General features: G+C 48.0%; 1 protein-coding gene across 1 annotated transcript in view; it reads left to right on the top strand.

Annotated features, from left to right (window-relative positions):
• The window catches only part of LOC138488085 (BICD family-like cargo adapter 1), a 184779-nt gene that overhangs the window by 123076 nt on the left and 43288 nt on the right, over positions 1 to 18415 (top strand). The window contains exon 3 of the mRNA XM_069614829.1: positions 14878 to 14994. Within this exon, the coding sequence (XP_069470930.1) occupies positions 14878 to 14994 (117 nt within the window). The remainder of the gene's footprint in view (positions 1 to 14877; positions 14995 to 18415) is intronic.

The raw sequence follows: 18415 nt of genomic DNA, 5'->3' as shown, positions 1-18415 counted from the left end.
TCTACTATATACTGTGTGAACTCATAGGGGGGCTGAGTGCCATCGACGGGTAGTGTTGCAAGACGCTATTAACTCTTTTAGAATTGAGGGTGATACTGCCCACAGGAGAAAATGAATAAGCCGTACTGCCTCCTGGATTGTCCCCATCCAAGGCACCATTCCGGCAGAAAAACACAGGTCACCTTGTGTTATCGTTCCAAAGCAATAGTTCATGGGGGCAGGCTACAGCAAACAGACCTTATATGACAATATGATTTCCTGTTGCACGTCACCCGATGCAACCAGATGCGCAAATGCGCCAGCAATGTCAATTAATAGGCCGCTGGGGCTGCTGGAGCTTGTAGTTTCTCGTTCTAGTAACTAACTAGGCTAAAACAGTAGTTCAAAGCTCAATCTGAATACAAGCTCGAACGGCACACCACACACAATCTAAGTAATGTTCAGCAAATTATTCAACTGTGGGGGTGTGGTAGGAATTTTTGATTTGAAATGTAGATGGCCTATCTCACAGTGACAATTGGCACTTTCCAGTAAGATTTGGAAATTAAAAGTAAAAGGGTTCCAAGGGATTATCTTGTCCGTGCAGGTATGTCCCATTAATTACTGCCCTTGGCAGACAAATGAAGACAGCATGAAACTTTAACATAGATGCAGCCACCTGCTGACACTCCCAAAGCTAACTGATCATCAGAAACTCGACTGGGCTCCAGAACTGAAGCGCTGTGACCCCCCGCCCCCATTTCTCCCGTCCCCCCATACAGACAAATACACAACCACAAGCTATGCCACTGTATTCCCCCAGCATAGGGTATAAAGGTACTTTGTATGTCTTATGTTCATTTAGATGATTTTGAAATCTTGCATTGCGCCGAATCACCCACTACTGTGGGCCATTGCATGTTATACTAATGTTTTGTGCATGCCCCTTGTGCACAGAGGCACATATATAATAACCATGGTGCCTATGTATGGACAGGTAAGTCGATCTGATCTCTAACTTACCCACAGGTTTTTGGCACCTCTTTTGTTTGGCTTGTGCCAGGAACACATGTTATCAGTGTTTCTTCTGTGCACGTCTTCGACTCCCTCACTCCGAGCACAGCCACAGCCGATTCCAAGCCTGACTCTGCAGACCCTTCCCACCCTTCTGGCAGGCCCACTAGACAAGAGGAGGGGGCACCTCTACTTGGCTGATTCTGTCAGGGGTTAGGGTTTTGTGGCTGCCACTGGTGGTAGCAGAGTTCACCCTCATTGATCTCAGTGTTACTGGCTATGAGGTTGTCACGTGACAGGAGATTTCTTGCACGTCTGGGCACGCAGCCAGCTAGAAGGAAGAGATACGGCTCTCTAACCGCAAGCCCCGACTGTAAGAAAGGGTGAGGCAGGTCCCAGATCGCACCCAAGCCGCCTGCAATAACCTACTCTTCATACCCGGAAATCCGGGGATTTCTCGCTAACCAGGCGTCACCGTGAACAGGATAATGGCCCTTGCACTACAAGTCCAAATCCTTCAACTTCAGGCTGAATAAGGGCAATTTGTGAATAGCACACAAGAACAGCCCTCTTTGTAGACATCAGGTTTGCGCCATTGGCACTGGCAATGGACCCCATGGTCAATTCGGGTAGAAGGTGTACGTCAGGGTGTGCGAGAGCAGCCAGGTGGATTGTGATACTCAGGCTGCAAGACAGAGGACTCGAGACTGTGCGACTACGGGAGTGGGAAGTGGAGTCCATGGTCTCGCTTACATCAGTCGCTCTGGATAAGATCTTGAGGGGCATCCAGGAGTGCTCTTGCCAGGCAGAGTTGCTTCCCTTGTGTGCCTACATTACTTCATCTTAGTCCATCGCTCATCTGTTCTTACGATGTATCGTTGATGGGCTATGGTTCTTGTTCCCAATGTGGATCTATTGGTCTCCCCTCCTTGAGGGTTCGTCTCCAAGTGGATGTGTTTGATTGGTGGCCAGATGACAGCATCAGTGTGAAAGAATGCCATCTGTGGGGGCGGAATGGATTTTTAATGTAAAATGATATGGGTAGATTTTTCTCTGAAAGTGAGCTCTGCTAATCGGACCTCCCTTTCATAATGCTCCATCATTACAAGCATAGTTCAAACATGTCACTCTGCCGGGCCTGTCTACTGACATTGCTCAGCTGCTAACTTATAGTTTGGGAAAGGGCAGTTCAAAGTGACATGTGCATTCCTGCCAACAGACTGATGGATTACACTGGGAACTGTGTTGGGGGTACAGTCTGCACCAAAGGCCTCTTCCAGAGAGGTGAAGACAAAGCCTTCTAAGAAAAGGGGAAGCCTTTTTCTCTCAAAAATCAAAGGAGAACATTTGGAAGGATCTGCTGGCTGGACTAGGTCTACTGCAAGCTCCAACTGCCGGTAAGGAGCCTGCAGAAAAAGGGACTTGCCGTGCACATGGTGACCCTTGATGGTGTCCCCCAGCAAGCCGTAGTCAGGGAAACAGCTTGGGGCCCTTATTTTCCAGTTTCAAGCGAGCTCAACCACCTGGAGATGCTTTTCAAGCTGCTTTTGACACTCGTTGCTTTTGATCCAATGTCGAGCTGTTGAGCTGCTGACTCAACCCATCACCTGCCTTTCCTCCTATTGCCACTCAAGAAGCGCATCACATTATTCGACCGCTACGAGCCGACTCAACCAATTAAGGACACCGACTCCACCCTTCGCATGCCTGTTTTCCACCCAATTTGAACTGATCATTGCTACAGGCCTGCACTGCATAGCTGGACCCTCTTGAGCTGACCCGACTGTCTCCATGCACGCGATCCATTGGAAACCACTGACTCAAAACATCTAGACACTGACTTGACCCATTCATAGAGGCCTGTATTAACGTCATCGAGCTCCAAGAGCAACGATTAATACATTTGAGGTGGTTCTGTCTGCATGGTCTGCATTAAAGAGCTCCAGTGAATAGAACGATTCCACTCTATACCTTTTATAAAAAAAAAAGAAAATCAGCGATCTTGACATAGCTCCTGAAATAAAGATTGCCTGTGTACTCCTTCCTTCAAACTCAGAGTGCCACCTTTCATTGCAAAGTGCAATATTCTCTTTTCCCTCAAAGGGTTGGGTAATAGCGTTTTAGAGTAATGTGCTTGTACTTTAAGTTTAATTAAAGTATCCTGTTTTTTTTTATAGAGCCTTGGTTGGACATTCTTTGTATTTTGTACCATGTTACTAGTGTTGTTTGGTTTGCTTCTGTGCTAGTTCACATCCCTCTTGAAGAATTTGTAACTGTCGGGTCATGCTTGTTTCACCTTTATGATGAGTATCACTACAGGTCTAGTAGTAGTGAGGGCCTGAGCAGGACTTTTATCTGCTACTCATCCCTGTATCCCTACAGGCAGCAGTCATTTTGTCACACACAGTTCTTGGCAGAAGGTGCTCTGCTCTCCTATTAATTACTTCTTCGATTGGACAGAATGGAAGCTACAAGCTCTAACATTAAGTAGGCTAGGGCTCTAGGTTATCCCTGCTAGAGAGGAAGGTGACGCATTGAAAGCCTCACTCTGGAATGCAACTGTTCCAAGATCCCGGCGGTCTGCAGTGAAGACCTACATTACTAGAAAGTTTAGGAAGGGACAAAGTGTAACAAATCAACTTCTGGGGCATAAGTCGTCCAGGGAAGAATATCTGTTTCTGAACCATCAATCAGCCCCACACCTCTAGTACACCGGAAGGGATCCAAACAGATTGGAAACACAAGCAATTCTAAACCTCCTTGTCCAGTTTTGGTAACATGGATGGAACGGCAGGCTTATCTTCAAAAGGTCGTGCATCATTGATTAGTTGCAACGCAGCAAAAATACAATTATCAAATGATAAAAGGGACTGCCCAGGCAAGGTTTTATAAGAATATCTACTTTATTATTATCACAACAGACAGTTCTAGCATACTGCATTCCTTTACAGGGTGGGTTGTATTTCGTAGAGGACAGACATTTTCGAAGAAGGAAAAGAGATGCACTCTGGATACTGACAGGAGGGTATAGTAATAAATCACAATAGTTCAAGGCTACTTGGTTTCAACACAAAGGGATCAATGGGTCGTAAACTGTCACTAGGGGCCTTCGGAGAAGGACCAGGGAGACAGAACCACAATGTATCTGGTACTTGTAGGAGTTCTATTTGGTACTGTTTGTAGAAATACGCAGTGAACCGATCCGCCTCCGAGGCTTTGCCTGACTTTAGCTTTTGTATCACCCGCAACACCTCCTCCCTCGTTACCTCCTCCTTGAGTGCTACATTTTCGGCCACTGTGAGTTTGGGGAGCTGCACGATATCAAGATAGCTATGCACCGCCACTCCCGTTGCCTCTACCGGTCTGGCATATAGGTCTCAGTAATATGCAGCAAACTGGGCCGGAATGTCTTCTGCTCTCTCCACCATAACGCCATAGACTCCTCGTACCTTATTTACTCTTCACTCTGCCCTGCATCCCTCACCCTGTTATCCAGGAATGCACCAACCGCACACCCTCATTCATAATACTTTTGCTGCATAAACCTCATCCTCTTCACCACCTCCCCTATTGATAGCGAGTGGAGCTCTTGCCTCTTATCCCCTCATCTCTCACAGGAGCCTCTCCCTATCAGCGTCCTTTTGGACGTGCTGAGTTCTTAAAGCTCGCAGGACCTCTGAGTCTGGCCTTAACCAACCCCCTTTCCCTTGTCTTCCTCGCCTCTTCCGCAATGAGTAATCTCCTGAACGTGGCCTTTGCTGCCTCCCACACCGTGGCCATGCATACCTCCCCATTATCGTTTGTCTCAAAATACACCCTATCTCCTTCCCCAGGAAGTCGCGGAACACCTTCTCTCTCACCAACGCATCATTGTACCTCCAGCGCAGCTGTTGCCGAGGTGGCTTCATCGGCCTCCATTCTGCCAGCACCAGCTCATTGTCCGACCACGTTACTACCTTGACTTTAGGTCCCTCACCTCTCCCACCTGTTCCTGCGGGACCAACAGAAAATCTATCCTTGTGTACGACTGGTGTATCACTGGTGCGGGGAGGAGAAAAACGTATAGCCCGCTGGCCCAGGACAATGACCCCGTAAGACGTCCACCCTGTAGTAGTCTTGCAGGAGATTCTGAAAGGCAATGTTCTCCTTGCCCACCACCCTTGCCCCCCCTCCCTTTGCCGACCAGCAATCAAACACGGGGTCTGCCAGTAGCTTAAAATCACCCCCCTGGATCTTACCCCCTCTGCCCAGCCTTCCAACTTTGTAAATATCTGGCGTAAGAAACTCACCTGCCCTATGGCCAGTGTGACCCTTACTCCCTCATCCAGATCCGTGATCCCCAGGAACCGGCCTCAAACCCACTCTTGATCTGGACTTCCGTCATCCAGAATGCCTTTTCTACCAAGATCCCCACCCTCTACTTCTTGTGAACCCTGTGAGAAGCCCAGTAGGTCTTGCCTATGTCTTTACCCTTTATTACAGACTCTGCCCCCTGCTTATAGTGGGTCTCCCAGAGAAAGAGAATCGCAAGGCGCAGCCTGTGCAATATGTTGCTCGTTAGCAATCTCCTAATGTGGGAGTTCAGCCCTTTTACATTTAACATGGCCAGCCTCCGCTCAGCCATAGCCCTTTGTAACTTTCGCTCCATGTCCTTCCAATCCCCCAATAGACAACCTACCCTCTCCTTCTGTGATATCCACTGCATAAAATCCCCCTCCCCTCCCCTTACCACATTTCCTCCCCATACCCCTAACTGAGGCATTCGACTGTGTGCCCCAAGCATCCTGGTCACACCAGCCGAACCACTAGGGATACAGCCCCTGCCCCAGTTGCACTACCTACCCCCCACTGCCTCCTATCACCCCCGCTCCCACAGCACAATCCATACCCCCTGAGCTAGTTTCTCACAAAACCAATAACAAAATAACCCCATCCCAACTCCCCGTTCTGCCCCCCTTTTACTCCCCTCCTCTCCCCCAACACTCGAAAACAAACTCCAAGCCTCACAACATACAAATGCTCCCTTCCCACACCTCCCTTCTCCCCCTCCCCTTTCAACCAGGCAGGAGGAAGACCCCAGGAGCGAGGTCCGGAGCCCATAAAAAAACATAAAGATCAGCACAACCCTCTACACCCCCTTGGGCGATTAGCTTCCAAAATGTGTCAGGCTATTCCGCACCCATTTTATCTGCTCACTGCACGAAATGCTTATTCACATGTACTCCGGGAAGACACAGTCCACAGATGCCGTCTTCCCCTGTCATATTTAGCTGGAATGTTACAGCCACAGGTACAACAAAGCATCTCAAGAAGGGGGAAGGAACACCTTCCTCCAGACATGGGCAGCCTAATTTAAATAGGAAAGGCTCCACAGATATTCTTTTCCTTTGTCTAATCCAGCTGGTGGCAGTTCATACTAATGAGAGACAATTGAGGCAAGCCTGCTGACGGGACTTGATTGCCAGACAGACAACAGGAAAAGCTAGTTACCACCTCTCTGTATGAAAGGCAGTGAAATGCATGTCTGGGTCCACTATTTACTGTAGGCCAACCACTGTAGAGATGACCCCTTTCAGAGGGGAGAAGTATGTGATTTGGGGGAGACAAGTATGCTTTTGCCACATACTTCAAGGGAGACTTGCGCTTTAATCAAGAGTTACAGAGGGCTCAGTTAACCAGAGACACTTTGATCTACAACCGACAGGAAGATGGGTGGGACTTGGGTATATGTTGTCACCCCTTGCCTGTCCAGTTGCAGAGCACTCTGGTCCAGACCTCCTGCATAACAGAAGATTGTTGGTGGGGACCCAGGATTGGTTCATTAAGGTGGGCCTAGCCTGCACCAATCACTGGAGCCCATTTGGCTTTAAAAGAGGGCTGAATCCCTCACTTAGCAGATCATCTGACGACTTTGAAAGGAGTAAGGAGGACTCATTTGAACACGGGCTGAAGGTACAGTCTACCATATGCTTTCCACCAGTGAAGGAAGACCAGGAGCTCCAAGAGGGAAGCAAGATCCCTCCCCTAAACATCTCCCAGGGAACAAAGGGAGATATCGGACTCAGAGGACCAGTGCAACAGCTCCAGAACTGCTACCCAGCCAGCACACAGCATTCCCTGCCAGGCTCTGCCAGCAAGCTTCCTAGGTGGGAAGTGCCGGACAGTCTCTGGACAAAGGACAAGGCTGTTGCCTGCAAACACTCTCTTGAGCTTGGGCCTGTCCACCTTGAAAGGACGATACGAGCCCTGCGAAGAAGCTAGGAGGAGTGCCACACAAGCATCATCCATTGTCCATCTTAAGGACATTTTCGAGACAGTCGAGTCCTCGAACCACATGCAGCTGCACCACTGACTGTTGTCACGCCGCAGTCACAAGAACCGTTCGAGCCGCCTTAACCAGCATTCCAGATCCGGCAACCAGCACATAGACAATGATTTTTGGCCCAGAGCCTCCATGATGGACAGCCTGCAGACGTCCGTCTAGCCTTGCCTGCCGAACTGCCTGCTGCCTGGTACCCGCAGCTGCCTCCCGCCACTAACTCTGTCTCAAGGGCTGCGAAGCGCCCTGGAACCACCTCAACGCTGTCTAGCACCAAAAACCTTTTCGGCACCAGGTACATTGTGGGTCTGCCCCCGCTGGTCCTTCTCCTAAGGCCCCTGTAGACAGTTACAACCCTTTGCCCCTTTGGTGCTGGAACCCAATATTCTTGAACAATAAGACTGATTACTTTACTGGCTACCCTCCTGTCAGTATTGATATTGATGTTTTATTTATATTGTGCTCATACACAAGTGTTTCCCTCGTGAAACTGTATGTCTTCTGTGTTCCGTTAGATGTTGGGTTGTATTTTTGTAGTGTGCTAGAACTGTCTGTTGTAGTAATAAAGTAGATATTTTTATACAACCTTGACTGGACAGTCCCTTTTATCATTGGGTAATAATTGTATTTTTGCTGTGTGGCAACTAACCAACGATCCACGACCTTGCAGAGATGAGCCTGCCGTTCTGTCCATGGTAACAAAAATTGTACAAGGAGGTTTTATAATTCACTTGTATTCCAATCTGTTCATATCCCTTCTGGTGTACTAAAGGTGTGGGGTTGATTGAGGGTTTAGAAACCAATCTTCATCCCTGGACCACTGGTGGCCCGGAAGTTGATTCGTCACACTCGCCTTATCACTGCACTAGCGCAAACGTGCCAGGACCAAGTGTGGTCCTCTGCTCCCTCCCGCATGATCTACTCTATTCAAGGTCACCTGTTCACCCTCTTTGGAGCCCAGGACCATCCTTATTATTTCCTGGCTCTTCTACTCCAGGCCTATTGGCGATTCTCCTGCAGCACCAGAGGTGATTCCGCTTCTCCCGATTCTCGATATTGTCCACCTTAAGACACAGTTCCTCTTCCTGTCTTTCCACCCCCAAGAAGCGGGACTCTGTCTGTGTTTCTAGGATCCCGCTCGAGGCCTGGTTGGCCTTCACCCACTCCACTGTCTCCTCCAGAGTAATTATCTTTGCCGACGGAACAGCCACCTTCACCCCTATATCCGTCCGCATTCTTCCGACCTCCTCCAGGATGACCTGGATATCACTTTTAATTGTACTGATCTCTGCCAAGCAAGTGTACAGTCCCCCTTCCCCTTTGGCCTTCACCATCTCCACACCGTCCTGATAGCGATACTGCGTAAGGGCACCTCTCCAGCTCATCCACCTGTGTACTCCCTTATCCACGTGAGGTGTTGCAACCCGCTCGGGCCAATTTGCTTCTTTCCTTGTCCTCTCCTGACCTCAATGTCCCACATACGCAAGAGGGGGCACCAGCCCAAACAGATCTTTCACCCCGGCCTTCCTTTGCTGGGAAACCCCCTCAAAGGGGCTCTCCCAAAGCCTGTCTTTCTGCTTGGGCTCCCTCCACAATCTGATCCACTCCATACTGCCCCTGCCTCACAGAGGGATTCCGCTGCACTACTGGTTCGGGGGCCTCACGCTCCATGCCACTAGGGTTCATGCCCATTCTCACCACAGTACCTCCTCAGTCTGCCCTTACCTTGCATCTATGGATTGCTCCTGACAGACCACATGGTGGGGCTCCTGTCTGCTACCTCTGCCCCCCTGCCAGCACCCATGGCCGTTCTCCCAGTGGAACCCACAATGCTCTCCCCATTGCAAGGAGCACACCTAGCGGCTACCCAGTGCTTGCAGTGGCAACCGCCGGTCTCAGGGAAGTAGGCTGTTTTAGGGGGCCAGTCAGTACCAAGGTGCGGGTGCTCCAGTGGCTGCGTTAAGCTCCCTTTAACCTGGGAACCAGCTCTCTTGCCTTCGCAGCAAGCTTGAGGGATACGTCACTGCTTGGTCATTTAGTTGTTGGGCCCTTTCAGCTCCGGGCCTGTCAGCGGCTGGGGGGCTGCCTCTCCCACTGCTATACCCATGGCAGCCTCCCATGAGGCTTCTTGCTCAGGCTTATCCCACTTGCTTCACCTTCAGCAATGACACGCTGCCCACCTCCTCCAGCTTGCACTCTAGGCCAGTGGCTTCCCTCAGAGTTCACCCACCTGGGGTGCTGCTAGTCCCAGACTCCTGCAGGGCTCGCTCCTTGATTTCAGCTCTGCTGCTGCCTGGGCTGCCCGACATCCCACCTCCAATCTGTTCCGCACTCTCTGCCACCGATCCCGCTCCTTAAATGGTTGCCTCCTTCAATGCTCTCTGTCCCCAGGCAGGCTCTGGCCAATACCGCACTGGCTCCGCTGACTCTTCTCTGCGTGGTTGGGACCGGGAGCCCAGGCCGCCAGGCACCGTGCCACGAGGGTCCTCTCTTGCCACCCTCTCCTCCTTCTTAGTAACAAGCCATTGTAACTGGGGGGCTCTCCCTACTGTTGTCTGATGTTGGGCTGCCGCAGCCGCCTCGACTCACGGCTGCCAGCCAACTGTCCTTCTCTTCTTCCCACCAGGCCTTTGACAGCACTTGCAGTGCCGGCCTCTGCTGCTTGATGCACACCTCTCCCGTTTGTGGGGCTATCACTGCTCCACCCTGGCACTGTCTCTGCTGCACTGCATCAGATGCTCTGGGATCCTCCTTTCTGGGGCCCTGAGTGCTGCAACTCCACCGAAACTCCACAAGTCTCCAGGGCACGGGCTAGAGCTCTGCAAATAGTCATCCATGTTGCCAGTACCCCCTGGTTGCCTCCCTTGATCCTCCTATAAAACCAACGGACCACAGGCTACCTTAATGAACCAATCCTGAGTCCCCATCAATATCTCCTGTATGTGTGAGGTCATAACCTGAGTGCTTTGCAACAGAAAAGGTAAATAGGTGAAACCATGTAATACTAAGTCCCACCCATCTTCCTGTCTGTTGTGGATCAAAGGGTCTCTCTGGTCAATGGAGCTCTCTGTGGCTCCTGATTAAAGCGGTAGGTCTCCCTTGAAGCTGCGGTGATCCCAGACTTTCTGGTGTTGTCAATCCACATACTCGTGCCTTCTGAATGGGGTCTGCTGTAATACACGTAGTCTCACGCATGACATTTCACTGTCAATAGATACGAAGGGTGGGAGCTGGCTTCAGGTTGACACAGTGCATATGAAGGGGTGTTTGGGGGTTTCCATTCTCCTTCGTTAGCCTCTGCAGCCAATTAAACTCTGATTAGTATGCACAACTGCCACCAGCAACAGGGCCCAACGAAAGGACTGGGTGGATCCATGAAGTGTTTGTTAGTTAATTAGGATGGGCATGGCAGGGGAAAGGTTTGGCCCTCCTCGTCTGGAGAGGCATTGTGCACTCCACCTGTCAGATTCCAACTAAATATGATAGGGGGACTGCACCTGTAGACTGTGTCCACCCAGAATACACGGGTGTATGCTTACGTCATGAGGTGAGCATAGGAAAATGTGTGCAGATTATCCCTACACATTTTCCGGAGGTTGATCTACCATCCTTCAATTTAATTAAACATTTTAAAAAAGCACAGGTGAGCGCACTCCCACCGAGCGGGGATGGTCTAATTCCTTACAGAAAACCTCCTTCCCTGTTGCCCATTCATTCAACTTGAAAGCTGTTGCCCAGTAAAGTCAGGGCATCTCAATCAAACTTCATCAGCAATCGCACAGGAACTGGAGCAACAGGTATTTGTTCAAAATAGTGTGTGTGCGGAGTACTACACTACAGTAAACCCACACTTTTGCCCGAGGAAAACCAGGGAAGAAAGTGGGGAACCCACAGTGACTCGCCCTAGAATCAACTAGTACTCCTAGTTTGTACTCTGAAGTGCTGAGGACTACTCGGGGCGCAAACGAGGTGGCCCAGGACCAGACTATGGGGGAAACTGGAGCAGTGGAGCATGACGCAGGGAAATCCCATGTAACCTTTTCAATTCCAAATCTCACGCTTTCTAAGAATGATATGGTTGTAGGGCCAACCATCTTTACAGACACATCAGCTACAGAACTGCAGGATAATACCAACATCCCAAACCCCACCATTCTAAACAACTGAAATGTTAATGTGTTGGAAACTTTGCAATGACATGGACAGCAACATGGAGCGTTCCATCGAACATCTAAAGAAAGTACTGCATACTGTCAGCCAGAACTCAGAAGGTCTGGAAATGGACATGACCATGAGTTGAGTCCTCTGAATAGCTCAACAATTGACCATCAGACCTCCCGGAGGATGAGGCCAACCCAGTTTCTACCACTAAAAGAAAATCACTTTACCCCTAAGAACATCACAATGAGGCTGGATTCCAACATCATGCCCCAGATAGAAACCCTAGGACCAGCTTCTATCTCAGCGCTCCTTCTAGTGCTGGAATCCTTGCTGAGGTTATGACAACGTAAAGGAGTTGGTGCAAGGAAATGCTCTTGTTATTACCCCTTCCCAACCACTCTGTGAATAGGACATCTAATTATTTATGTAAGTCAAGGAGTTTAGGAATTACATGTTCTGTGCGACAAATTGCAGAATGTGACAAATTATAAGAGTAAAGTGTGGAGAATGAGTGGAATATGGAGAGAAGGACTGGAAAATTTTTGTACACATAACAATGTTTAGTTTTTCCTTGGGCTAGGTCTCAAGGTTTCTAAAAGTCTGCAGAGCTGCAGGGTGTTTTTAAATAAGCTAGCAAAATGTAGAACAGCATGCTCTGACAATGAAGAAGGCTTTGAGCATCCCTATAATGGAAAAAGGACAGATTGGGATGAAGCGATGATCCATATCCAGTGACGCCACCACAGAAAGTCAGGCCTATATAAAGCCCTGCCTCAAACCACTTTGAGAGGAAGGAATGGAAGAGGGACAGGAGATGGCCGTTCAGGCAGCAGAGTTCTTTGTTACAATACTCATTTTGTAAGATTAAACTTGTTATCCTTACAAGATCGCTCTTTTGCCTTGTTTCCCTAGAGGGGTGTATTTATTCTGGTGTGAGCGTAATTAGGGACAACCTTACACATGGCTGACCTTAAAATAAGTTTGGGAGGGAGGCACAACCAACTCAATCAAACTGGGCTCTGCATCCCTAGACTGGGTCGCCTTTGCAGATGATATTGTCTTGTTTGATCTAACACCTATTGGGCTGCAGAGGAAGCTAACTCTCTTCTTTAACTACACAGTAGAAAATAACCTTAAGGTGGATGGACAAAGTCCACGCTCATTGTCTTTTCCAACAAGAGGTGGCTCAAGGCTATGACATGGCACGTGTAAAGAACCCCTCCACCCCCCCTTGATATGGGGCACTCACTGAGATACCTGGGGTATAATCTTACCAACACTAGCTCCAGGGAGAGCTGGGAAAACTCGAAAGATTTGCCCGCCAGCTAATAAAAATGAGAATGTACTCCCAGCTGTGTCACTTCTCCTTAAAACCCCTGTTGCAGTATTATCTGTCAAGTGTAGAATCCATCTTGCTGTACGGTCTAGACCTCTGACCGAGTGACTTGGGGACCTACCTCAACTCTATCCAAGGGCTGCTTTGGAAAAGAACATTGAGATTGGCAAACTCATTTCCAAACTGCGTCATTAGACATGATTTTGGCCTAATCTCCCTGGCAACTAGAGGCAAGTGGAGGAAACTGGCTGAGTTTGCCAAACTATTAAAATCCGCCAGCGATGTCCCTCTATCAGAGTTGGGGAGAAGATTAAACAAGACTGACAGGTGCCTCCATCACAGAGTTTAAGGCCCAGATGGGTGAAACACTCTTGGTAATTGGTTCCTCTAAAGAAGAGCTCACTACTAACATGCTTACTGTAAAGACATAGCCCTTCAAATATGATTGGACAACTACCGCAGATCAGTTGGGCACCTATTCCCTGTATGGCGAGTATGCCAAATGTCGAAGTAAAAGGGAGGAGATTTCCAAATACATTCTTATCTTCCCATGCCCCAAAAGGCAGGCAATGTATTTACGTTTTCGAATCAACCAAATTCCCGCGTTAGAAAGAACTAGTAAGTGCGATCTGGTTCCTGGGGAATTGGAACTGCAGGTTTTGCACAAACTGTGCTGTTAGAGAAACCATCAAACACCTAGTAACAAATTGTCAAGCTCTGGGGGAGGAAAGAAATTGACATCTTGAGACAGAAATTGTGAGTGACGCTATTTGGTCTGGCATGATGGGAGGACAGCGGCAGAGCCTGAGGATTGTGTGGGTTCCTTGCCTTATTAGTAAGAAACATCGATGAGCTATAAAGGTATCCTAAATGTCCTCCAGCAATTTGTTAACCCAACTTGTGATGATTTTCTTTTAATGATGTAAATTGGTTTTCAAAGTTATTTATGGAAATGTTAAATGATGAATTGCTATTTTTATTTATTTATTCCCTATTTGTATGTAATAGTGAAAAGGCTGAACCAAAACACTAATACAAAAAATAAATGCCTGGGTACTTCCAGACAGAGAAAAATAACTCCAAATAAGGTAATGTCTGGCTTCTTGGAGAAAATGTGGGCTTCCTTATCTTGCAACATGCTTTTGCTGTGGGCATAAGGCCTGGCTGCTGGGGCAAACCTTTAGTGCGTTAGCTCGTGGACATCGCTGCTCAGTACAAACAGCACGGTTGAATGGCAAAAAATGAGTTAAGAACTACAAGCTTCGATACAGCAAGACCGATCAGGGGACGAGCCAGCGATACGAGATATTATTCATATTCCTGACCCGCAGAAGCACAGGACTCTGAGAAATGTAGGGCTTCTAGAATTGTACCATGCTGGTTCTCTGGGGATCAGAGTCTGCAGGATAAAAGTGGGGAAACAAGGTCAGTCTTCCAGAATAAATGAAGGAAATCATAAAGGCGCTGCAACAACTGAAGAATTTTGGTTTAGGTCTACTTGATCAAAATGTGTGACCTTTTCAATTTGACCGAAATTTCTTTTGGTTGTTTTTTTAATCTAAAATGCGGGGGAAGACCCCCGCATTCCCTGCACCTCTCTTCTCCCACCTTAACCTATTCCACGTCCCCACCCCATATGTATTTAATTACATTTGACCGAAAATGCCCCAAAAAATGATCAAAACAATTCGGTCAAATTTAAAAGATCAAGTATGCTGATAGCAGAATTTCAGCCTAATGCAGCCTTAACTCCACAGCACCCTAAAAGTAAAGAGTACTTTCCCTGACCCCAGGGAAACACAGAGAAGCACTGCACTGACCCCATGCACGAGCCACGGTATGTTTTGATCAGTTTAAGCTATAAACATTTGCCTATGATGTCTTCACTCATCCAGAATCTTGGGGGATTTTGCCTTCATCCCCCTGAGATTCTCTCTGCCCTAACCTAAAGTTCATAATCATAGGTATTTGCTTTATTTGATACTTGGTTTTCTAAAACCCTCTTTCTTGTGTGCCTTTTCCAGTGCTCTTGTAGTGTGCATTAAAGTACCTTTCTTCTTGTGTGTAGGCACTGCAGACTGGGAAGGCCCTTGCAGCAGAAGTTAGTGATCTGAGGACAGAGTGTCAGGACAGAGCTCTGACGGAAAAGTGGGATGCATCGCGGATACTGTCACTGCAGGAAGAGGTGAGTTCTTTGAGGGTACTGCACAGTATGGTATGTCTGCACAGAAAAATCAGTGGTTAATGCACTGCTGGGGGAGTGGAGGTGTTCATCATGGCCTAACAGCATCAGGGTTGGGAAATTGAAATTTCAAGAAAGGATAGATGCAATTACCAAAGAGATATTGTGAGAGACTGAGATGTAGGGTTACCAGTGGACTGGCACCCGCCACGTAGCTGACCCAAGTGGAGTACTGCTGAGGGATATGGCTCCACCAATCGGAGTCTTTCAGACCTCTGACAATGTAACCATCAGTCTTTCAGACAGTCACCACAGCTATTCACCAGAGATCGGAGAATCCACAGTTGCTTGTCCACCTGGTGTACATGGGCCCCAAAGTGGTCAGCAAAACCCCATAATCCATAAAAGTCCTAAATCAATACTTGATAATACAGTAAGAGTTATAGCAAGGCTAAATCTTTGCAGTGGGCGGGGAGTGCCTTTGTGCACAGAGAAGCAAGAACCCTTTGGAAGCCACAAAGAGATGAGGGCATTAAAGATTATCGAGCCATCCTGTGAGTGATGGGACCTCTCGTGGCCAAGTGACTGCTTGAGAGATGTGTAGTCGGAGGGTTGGGTCACAACAGGCAGGTTAAAGGTCACAGACCTATCAATTTTCCAGGCAAAAAAGTGAGTCTCAGGTTCCTCTTCGAGTAGGCCACCCATTGGTTTGGCCTGTCATGGAAGTTAAAAGCTGTCAAGGTGTGACATTCTGTAAAAACCTCTGTGTGAACTCTTTCCTCCATGCGTTCATATTTTGACCTTCCTGTCCCATGCTAAGCACCTTTGACAGTCTCTTCTCTTTCATCTCACCCTTGCTGTCTTTTATCTATACTTCATCAACTTTGGTCACCATAGGCTCCCCGAGCCGTCTCTTAACTCTCTAGTCTCTTCTTCTTCTCTTTCTAAATGTCTTGAACCCGCGGCCTATACTCGACCCGCTTGATGTCTTTCTGCACATTCCACCCCACTCCACCCCTATATTCCTCTTGGCTCATTCCACGGCAACAGCTCTGCTACACCGTACTAATTTTCTCACATCACAAACGCGCACCTCCTTCTTATTCTTTTGAATTTGTCTTGATCTTTTAACACAGTAGATTACTTTATACTTTGCTCTTCACTCTTCCCCTCTTGGTATGATATGATAGGTTCCAGTGACAATGTGTGTAGTGCTGGCTCTGCTCTTTCTTATGAGTCTTCCTATCTTTTTGATCATTCTCATTCCATTTCCTGGGGGAGGTTCCTCTTACCTATTCCTATTATACCTTGGTGTTCTATAGGGTTCAGTCCTGGGTTCCCCTCTTTTTCCTCTTTATCCTATTCCTCTCTCTTTTATTTCTCACCATGGTTTAAGTTGTCACTTTTATCCATGTGACGGCCAAATGTGTTGCACCTTTCCTTTCCCGATCACCTTCATGCTCCAATCTCTGTCTTTCTGTTGTTCAACATAGAATGCTTTCCTACTCACTACTACTGAATTCATCCGAAGCTGAAATGTTCTTTCTTGACCGATCTCCATATTCCTTTCCTCCATCAGCATGTTGTCATTTATCCCACTTTGCTTTCACTTTCTTTCTCCACTCGCCATCTTGGTCATTTTTTCGACTCGACCCATCGTTGTCTATTTCTTCTCAAAGTTCTCCTCTCACTTGCACCTGTCAGTTCCTACTATATAACATATGCAAAGGTTGTCCTTTCCTTACTTTTCATGCTACCGAGACATTTATTCTGACCATGATGGTCTGTTAGCTTGATTATTGCTCCTCACGTTTGCCTGATCTTCCAGCTACTGCTTTCTCTCTCGGCTTAATCGTTTTTTAAAAAAACTCTGCTATAAATGTACTCTTCTCTCCCGCTGCACTCCAAAATCTATGCTTCTCTTCCTTCTCTTTCTTTTCCTGCTCCGCTCAATTTTTAGTATCTTTGCATTGCATTGAAATGAGTTTATGTTCTCACTTGGCTCTACTTATCTCATTATGTTTCCCTTTACCCTACTCTGCTTTCATTGCTATGCTTCTCATCTGCTCACATTCCCCCGATCTCAATCTGCTCAGTCACATTTTGGTGTTTTGTCTGCTAACTCTTTAGCTCTGGAATGCCCTTCCTCTTTCTCTGCACTCAACTTCCACTTTCAATGCCCGTCTTAACTAATTTCTTTCTTATTCGCCTATTACTAACACTTTCTCTGCCATTTGTATTTACTTTTCATTTGTAACCATTTGTTAAATTATGTGATGTGGCTCGATGGCCACATCATACCGTTGCACGCAGTCTATAATAAAGGGCGTGGTCCCGCACCAAAGCAGTGCGTGTTGGGAGCCCGATACTGCAGGTTCTGTGTCCATGTGTACCTTTCGGGGACGGGTGGGGCAAGGCCTGCATGCAGGAGTCCCTGGGCTAAGTGTCAGAAATTAGGAGCTTCCTGGGGATGGTGATGTATTGCGGTTGCTTCATTCAGTACATTGGCAACCCTCTCAGAGCCCCTCAGACTGCTGACGAGAAAGGACAAAGTCTGGGAGTGAACAGCGTAAGAGAAAAATGCTTTTGAAGCTATCAAACAGGCACTCACAGGTAAAGAGTCTATGGTATTCTTCGACCCACGGAAAGTGTCGGAGATCATTGTTGATGCCAGCCCGGTCGATAGCGTATGCCAGCAAAGCACTAACAAACAAGGAACAAGGCTACTCCCAGATCGAAAGGGAAACTCTGGCCATCCTATGGGATGCCGACACTTTTATATTTACATCCTTGGCAAACCTAGAACTGTAGTGACTGACCACAAACCATTACTGCCCATCATGGTGAGGTCCTCGTCCAAGCCGACCCCGAGGATCAAATGATGGATGTTCGCACTGATAGAGTATGGGGTGGCCCTGACGTACCGGCCTGGGGCCCAGAATCAGGCAGACTACCTCTCGCATCACCTGAGGAGCAGGGGGGGGGGTTGAAGATACCGAACAGATAGTGATCGAAGAGCATGTACCCATGGTTGTGGAGCCTGCTAAACCGGTTGCACTGTCCATTCAGGTGGTGGCAGATGCATCGCCTGATTTGCATATGGTCTTTTCCCTTCTGTAATGGCTTGGCAGGCAAAGACGCCTTATTTGCATATGGTCTTTTCCCTTCTGTAATGGCATGGCAGGCGAAGAACGATGGTCTGGAGGGTTGCCCAGAGCAATGCCAGTGGTTAAGATTCATTCTAAAACTTCCAGCTATCACCTCTTTGTTTTTGCTTTGTCACCCCGAGTTGGACGGGTATGCCCAGACGTGGGTCCCGTGCCTGCTGGGCCTAGAGACCAGAGCTACTCCTCACTGATGAGGCCCAACAAGGCCGAAACATGTCTGGGGATGCTTGTGGTCTCGTGCAGAAGTGATGTGACCT

The sequence above is a fragment of the Ambystoma mexicanum genome, chromosome 9, assembly GCF_040938575.1.
Source record: "Ambystoma mexicanum isolate Mex_15411 chromosome 9, UKY_AmexF1_1, whole genome shotgun sequence".
In the NCBI taxonomy this organism is placed as follows: Eukaryota; Metazoa; Chordata; class Amphibia; order Caudata; family Ambystomatidae; genus Ambystoma; species Ambystoma mexicanum.
This window is presented reverse-complemented; position numbering and strand designations above follow the sequence as displayed.